The following is a 7,588-nucleotide window of genomic DNA, read 5'->3' as shown; positions in this document are numbered from 1 at the left end:
AAAAAAATAATAAGTTAAGCAAATTGTGCAAAACAGCAATAAAAAAATAAAACTCCTATCAGATTTATAGTTCCCACCCTGCAGATATATTAGTCTGTCATTAAATTACAGCCAACCTCATTTACTCAGTAACAGCTTAGATAAACCAAACATTACCACCACATATCTGACTCAATAACCATTAAAACTATAGTTCACGGAACTATTCAAACTTATTTTTTATTACACTTAACTTCCAATATTCACCACTGTTAGGCACCAAGTACCTTTTCCTCTGATTACGGAGCAGCCAGCTTACTTGGTCTCGCATTTAATCCTGGCAAAACCAAGGATAGCGAGGATACATCGGAGCCGTCCTTCAAATTGGGCTAAAAGAAGCACGCATTTGTAGGCCTCATAACAAGGAACCTTGGAGCCCAAACAGACCTCGGTGCCTCACTATGACATAATTGGCCTTCGAATCTGGCCTTCGGAGGACACAGGCCATAAATACGAACAGAGCAACCATTCACACACATTCTCCTTAAGGTTGATTTATACTTCGAAACTAGGTCGTCTGGGTATAGGTCATGGTGAACGCAGAGACGTTCCTGCCCGCTCCGCAGACACTCTGCTGCCCCTCTCCCAAAGTGTAGGTGACCGCAGACAGGAGGCCTCTGATTGGTCAAATCAACATCCGCTCTACACTGTGCTTATTTCCTGTTTGCTACCTTATGGGCTTGTTTTATTTGTATGGCCAACATTATGGGAAGCGACTTGTGAAGTTGGACCAGCTAGAAGAGCGAGGTGTGCATGAATGCTGGGACCCTTTTTCCACCTGGATCCCTGCACTTTTTCGCCCTCATGTCCCTCAGTAGTTGGACAGTTCCTTGCCCCCACTTCCACGCCGCCTCGGCCGTATCTAGACCCACAGCTAGTTTGTAATTTTCCCCTTTTGCGTTGTGGCGTGGAATCACATAGCGCAGACTATGATTCAATACTGGACATAAATAAAAAATGTCTGCAGCATACCTGCAACAAGCTCACTGTGACACACTGCTGGAGTATAACCAGCCCTTTAGTAAGAGGAAGCCAGAGTACCTGAAGAGAACCCCACATGCCAGGGAGAACAGGCTGGGAATCGAACCCGGAACCTTCTTGCAAGGCTGCAGTGCTACCCACTGCTCAACTAAGCAGTCCTGAAATCAGACGTGCTTCTCATATTTTATTCATTTGTTTTTATGATTCTATAAGTTCAATGTCTAAGAAAATATGTTTTGCTTATTTAGTCATAAATTTAGTTCTGCTCGTCCCAAACTTCTTCTACTTAAGGCCACTGAGCTCTTAGGAACCTTGAGTGCTGCAGAAACTCTTTTGTTACCTTGGCCTGACCTGTGCCTTACTACTATTCAGTCTCTGAGCTCTTTGGACAGTTCCTTCCACCTCATGATTCTCGTTTGCTCTGACATGCACTGTGAGCTGTTAGGTCTTACATAGACAGGTGTGTGCCTTTCCTAATCAAGTCCAATCAGTTTAATTAAAGACAGCTGGACTCCAATGAAGGAGCACAAACATCTCAAGGAGGATCAGAAGAAATGGACAGCATGTGAGTTAAATATGAGTGTCACAGGGTCTGAATACTTATGACCATTTGATATTTCAGTTTGAGTAAATCTGTAAAAAAAATTATAAATTTTTGTATTTCTGTCAAGATGGGGTGCTGAGTGCTCATTAATCAGATATAAAAGGAACTGTTTTGATTTTAGCAAATGACTGTAATGAAACAAATGGTGAAAAATTTAAAGGGGTGTGAAAACTTTCCGTACCCGCTGTATCTGGCCATTAGTCCTCCTCTCCTCCCTCTGAGGAAGGGGAGCAATGAGGGGAGGAGGAGCTCCAGTTCTAGATGAGGTGTGTTGGACAGATGAGGATCCAGATGTTGCAGGATGGTTCTGAAAGACTGGGCCTGATAGAATTCCAGTTAGACACCTGATTCTTTTCTATTCAGTTTATTTCTATAGTGCCAATTCACAACATGTCATCTCAAGGCAATTTATAGAGACAATTCAACCAGATCATCCAGTCAGATTGATTCAAAGTTTTCTATCTAAGGAAAACCAGTTGATTGCGACTCATTGACTCTTCAGCAATCCCTCACACTAATCATGCTTGTAGCGACAGTGGAGAGGAAAACTCACTTTGAACAGGAAGAAACCTCCAGCAGAACCAGATGTGGATCTCCAGACCTCCACAGGTCTGATGTTGGGTGGGTTCTGTCCGTCATCCTCTCACGCTGATCTCTGTGTGTTTGCAGGTTCTGGCGGACGAGTTCCTGGAAGGATCTCTGTCTTTGGAGTCCTTCTTTGAGCGCTTCCTCCTCCTGCGCTCCCTCGCTCACAAGAGACGGGTGCAGATGGAGAAACTCCAAGAGATCCTGCGACAGAGGGACAAGAGCAATCCCACTGCCATGAGTTCATCAGCAGGCGTCGCCCCTAACCCCGCCGCCACGCCCTCCTCCTGGAACCTGCCCACCACGACGGCCACCGCCACGAATCCACAGCAGCCAAACTCCAACCCTCAGTCCTCCAGCTACCCGAACTCCTCTCAGACCGCCTCCTCGTCTGCGGTGGGAGCCCCTGGGCTTCCATACAGCCCGTATCCCGCCTCTCCTCCTAACCGTCCCCCTGTGGTGGCGGCGGCGGCGGCGGCGGCGGCAGGGCCGATCCCAAACACTCCTCCATCACAGTTCAGTCCGTACCCGGCTGCAGGCTACTCTGGGCCCAGACCTGCGTTCGGGCCTCCCTCCTCCGTCGCCTGCCCCTACCCGACCCAGCACCCGTTCCCAGCTCCACACCCTGGCTCAGCGTTTGGTCAGTACACCCCCAGCCACCCCCCCAGTGGCCCCGCCCCCTACCCGGCCTCCTACAGCTACGGCGGCTACAGCTACCCAGCCGGGCCGGCGTTTTCCTCTCCTCAGTCTCCACCAGGGAAGCCCATCTACAGGGCGGGGTACGGCGTTCCCCAGCCGTACTCCTGAAACCCCGCCCCCACTGCCACCCCATCCCCCCCGCCCTCCCTGAGGTTTTTTCTTTTCCTCTACGCTGCTTCCTCCACAATCCACTCCAGAGGTCTCTTGCTTTACTTGACTTTGTTGCACTATTTCATTAAATCAGTCTGAAGCATGCCCCCCCCACACTAGTCTCAGGTCGTTTCATTGCTTTGAGGTGTTGAGGCGCTCCTCTCCCTCACCGTCTCCCCCCTCATCCCCCCTGTTGAAGTGATGTTCTGTCGTAACACTAAGAACAATGTGATCGTCACGTCTGTCCGCTCCACCTGGATATTTCACTTCTGTCACCGAGGAAACTAAAGCAGGCGGAGGAGGAACCTGAAGCAAAGCGTCTCTGTTTTCCTTATTTTCTCCATTTCAATGCAGCTCGGAGTCGTTCTGCCGTCTGATTGGCTCCCCAGCAGCAGGCGAAGGCCTTCATGCAATAGCTGGTGTTCAGATGGAGCTTCGTTCTGTTGGTGGAAACCAAAGAAAACTTAGTTAACTTATTTTCCATCAGCTCTGAGCTACAATCCATCTTTACTTTGTTCTTTTTCTCCACTGAGGGAATCATTCTCTGTCATTGTTGTGTTTAAGTTAAGCCTTGTTTAAAGCAACCTAAGCTGACCACATTATGGTGACCTAGATAGAAGCTTCACTGGTCTGAGTTGGTTGGGTTCCTGTGGTCAGACATGGTTCCTGTTAATCTGCAAATGATCAGAACCTATAATCTGTGCATCACACCAACTCTACTGATTTATAGGCAACATCTAAAATCGACTGTGTGAGAAAATGAAATGTTTTAGATAAATACCGGGACATCCTGCCTTGGAAGCTCCTACCAGCTCCCGTCTGCAGCTGAAGGAGATGCTAGGATGTGGTTCTACGTAGCGCTGAGCTTCACCATTTATTCAGAAACGGGGACGTGTCTCTAAAACTTGGTGCTCTGATCTGTTCGGCTCCTTCAGGAACCACTGAACTAATAAAACGAGACGTTTCTTTCCAGTGTTCAGAGGGAATTTAGCCCTGAATCTGTTCCAGTGATTCAGCTGACGGTGGTGCTGATGATGGGAGCTGCGGGGTTTCTAAGCTCCTGGGCTGTTTGGACGATCAGGTTCCCTTAGATCCAGCCTGGAGGTCAACCAGAGTAGCGACCTGCAGGAGTCGGGCGCCGCAAGTTGGTCCCAACCAGAGGTTAATGAGGAGTTTAAGTCGTTTGCTCCTAAACTTCTGGTTTGAGCTTTTTTTTTTTGTTGTTCTTATTGAAGATCAAGCAAATGAAGAACAGTTTCCTAAAATGAAAAAAAGCTTGAACTGACGGTAGACTGACTGAAAACATCCCATAAAACATCAGTAATAAATACAGCATGTGTTCCTGTGTAACACTGTCTATCCAAATAATAGCACTGAAAGGAAAAAGATGAACAATTAAAGCTGAATATGTTTGTTTGGTAAAGATGGCGGCTCCCTGCCCCTGCAGTGGGGGGGGGCTCTCCTAGTGAATGGACAGTGTGAAGCACTCAGGATGTCCATGTCCTCTAAACAGAACCCTAACAGGTCAGTTTTACATGCTGCAGGTCAGGGTCAAAGGTCAGTGATTTTCCTGGTCGGCTTTTACCAGCGAATGATAATAATAACTGCTTTCCTTTATCATCCAGGCTTTATTGATGTTTTTCTCTCTCAGTAGCTTTCAGCTGCTCTAAACCTGCTGATCACCACCAATGATCTGCTTCCTCTAAGCAGATGGTTTATGCATCAAACATAGGATTGAAGTCAGACTCCTCCTGAAATAGTTTGCTACCATTTCAGACTGAATCACATCTACATTTTCAGCCTTTCATTAAAATACACAGTTTGTTTGCAAATAGGTTTATTTTTAAATAGGTTAGTCATTAAATAAAGGTTTCAGAAGCGTTTGTAAATTGAAGATCTGTGGGTTTCTAGAGCAGCGGTGCTGACTGACGTCACTGATCGGTTTGCGTTGTGATGAGCAGGAAGGTGTGGTCAGACTGGGCTGTGGGATCCTGGAGGATCCAGGGTCAAAGGTGATGGGTTATCAGTTGATTGGTTCGGTTTCTGATCAGCCCAGCATCAGTGAACAGGAAGCAGTTCTGCTGCTTTGAAAAGGACGTTGCTTTGGCCTTCACCAGCTGAACGTTTATCCATCCAACAGGGCGGGCCTAAGGATCATCAGCACTTTTCTGTTTGAACTACATGAACCATGGTGGGGGGTTAAAGGTCAGCTAAGAGCATCAAAAGCACAGAGAGACCGTGCTGAGAAAGACCGCCCTCCCAGTCCCAGTGGTCATGAAGGGTTAACTCTGATCAAAGCAGTTTTTAAGTCGTGATGTTTCACCGAAATGGATCCGTCTGACTCACAACCTGCTGCGGTCCGACATCAATGGCGAGCTGAAAAGATCCCCCATCAGGCAATCAGTGATGGAGGCAGGTGAAATACGGCTGACCTGACNGTTTCCTCCCCAGGCAGAGCGCCATGGTTTCCTCCCCAGGCAGAGCGCCATGGTTTCCTCTGGGCCTCTTCACCTAGTGGACAGCGGTTTGCTTTCATATCCTCCTGCTGAGCGAAGGTCATCTGCAGGACCAAGTGGGCTGATGGTGATAGTGATTCTAGTGTTTTAGAAGAAGCACAAAAAAATGTATTAGATTGGCTGGAAATTTCTATTATTCTGAGGGTAATGACATAAAGATGGACTGATTTCATCTTCTGATTACAAGAGAAAAATATGTAGATTGTTTAAAATCTTATCTCTTTTTGTTGTGAATAATTAAACATTCATTTGAACTAATTTACTCCTGTCGAGTCGTCATTTTCTTTAATTGAGACGCTTCATTAAAGGAAAAAGGAGAAGCTTTTAGAGGTTAGATAAAAATTAGAGATCGGTATTTTCGAAAGTGCTTCAGGAGAGAAGATCAACTTTTATTTTCCACTTTGACAAAGTCTTAACCCTTTATAGGGCACTCAGTGAAATCCTTTGAAAATCTACATTTCAAACCAATAGTTTTATTAGAATCCGAGACTTAATTACCTTTGTTATATTCTAAAAATATGGATGTTTTGATGGTAAAAATTGTCAATGTGATAGAAACGCCAACTTCCCCTGATATATTAAGAAAAACAACAAAAGTGTTTCTATAAGAAATTCATGAAAAACGCTCAGAGTTAAAGAAACACATTTTTTTGGTCCAACATAACCTTAGAGGCATTAATGCTGATACTGGCACTGACATTTTTTAGTTTATAAACATAAATATAATTGTTAACTAGGCTTATTAACTTTATAACTTTTCAATTAGATTTTTATCTTTTTTTCTTGACTTGATAACTTTTTTTTTCTAACTTAATTTCCAGTAGATAATCTATCATTCAATGGCTCATCTAATTGGTCAAATGCCAAAGATAAGTTGTACAGCCATGTAGCAGCATCTTTGCTGAATGGCTGGATATAGATCTTCCATTTCTAAATCATATGTGCTCAATCAAACATGCAAACAAAGAGCATTTCAGTCAAACATGGGGACCCAAGTCAGATGTACTTGATTCACACAATTTATGACTTTATATTCAGGCATGAGTGAGTTTTGATTTTCCAAGTCGACAGTTTGACACCAATAGTCTAGTCGATGCGTCATGCTGTGTTTACATCAGGAAGGTCTAATCCAGCTTTTACTGCAAAGAGAAAAACATGCAGATAATAAAAAAACATGTTTAATTATTTACTCTGACATGTAATTCATTTTGCTATCAAATATAAAAACAAACAAAAAATAATTGGAAAGACTTGAAATTTGAAGTTTCTGACTTATTTGACTTGAGACTTGACTCAGACTTGAATATAAAGGCTGGAGACTTGGAGGAACAATAGCTTGGTTCCACCTCTGATTTCACTAAATGGCTTAAAAGTCTGGAAATCAATGGATGAAGCTTTTTCATTCTCAAACTGGTTTTCTTAAAAAGAAATAAGATGTAAAGAAGGCCGGTGAACAGCCATGGGTTCTCTGTGGATGGGATGGCTTGGGTCATGCAGGACAGGTAATAACGGCATGAATGAAGATGTTTGAATATGTGAATGTATGTTTATAAGTATGTCAATTCATTCAATTGCTCCATTTATTGTCTTTGAAGCAATATGGACTCAGAAGCTAAATAGAAATCAGATTCCTGATGTTATGAACCAGGGATACCCCTGGGGTGCGCCAGATGTAAAGATGTATTGACGGTCTAATAATTATTTGGGGGTGAATAAAGCCAGTTGGGACCCAGAAGGGGGGTGCAAAGCTAAATCCCAAGCTGTTCTTATTAAATATGATTTCCTGTCAACAAATTTTAATTATTTACTAAAGTTACAGTTTGAATTGAAGTGTTTTCAACATAAATGTTTATTTACACTTCTTGTTTGTTTGAGAAAATTAATCTAACTGTAATTATCAGACTGTCATTGCATTCTGCATCCCTTGCCCCCCCCTAGTGGCAGCTCACGAACCAAGCTTTGGGAATCCCAGATCTAAATAGAAGCAAACATCCATCCATCCATTTTCCATCAT

At 44.1% G+C, this 7,588-nt stretch overlaps 1 protein-coding gene across 1 annotated transcript in view; it reads left to right on the top strand.

Moving 5' to 3' along the window:
* Positions 1–5,353, top strand: part of LOC107102334 (vacuolar protein sorting-associated protein 37C-like) — a 15,600-nt gene extending 10,247 nt beyond the window's left edge. Inside the window, exon 5 of the mRNA XM_015401594.1 lies at positions 2,294–5,353. Within this exon, the coding sequence (XP_015257080.1) occupies positions 2,294–3,016 (723 nt within the window). The 3' untranslated portion in view covers positions 3,017–5,353. The remainder of the gene's footprint in view (positions 1–2,293) is intronic.
* The last annotated feature ends 2,235 nt before the right edge of the window (positions 5,354–7,588 follow it).

The sequence above is a fragment of the Cyprinodon variegatus genome, unplaced genomic scaffold (assembly GCF_000732505.1).
Source record: "Cyprinodon variegatus isolate N-32 unplaced genomic scaffold, C_variegatus-1.0 Scaffold1235, whole genome shotgun sequence".
In the NCBI taxonomy this organism is placed as follows: Eukaryota; Metazoa; Chordata; class Actinopteri; order Cyprinodontiformes; family Cyprinodontidae; genus Cyprinodon; species Cyprinodon variegatus.
This window is presented reverse-complemented; position numbering and strand designations above follow the sequence as displayed.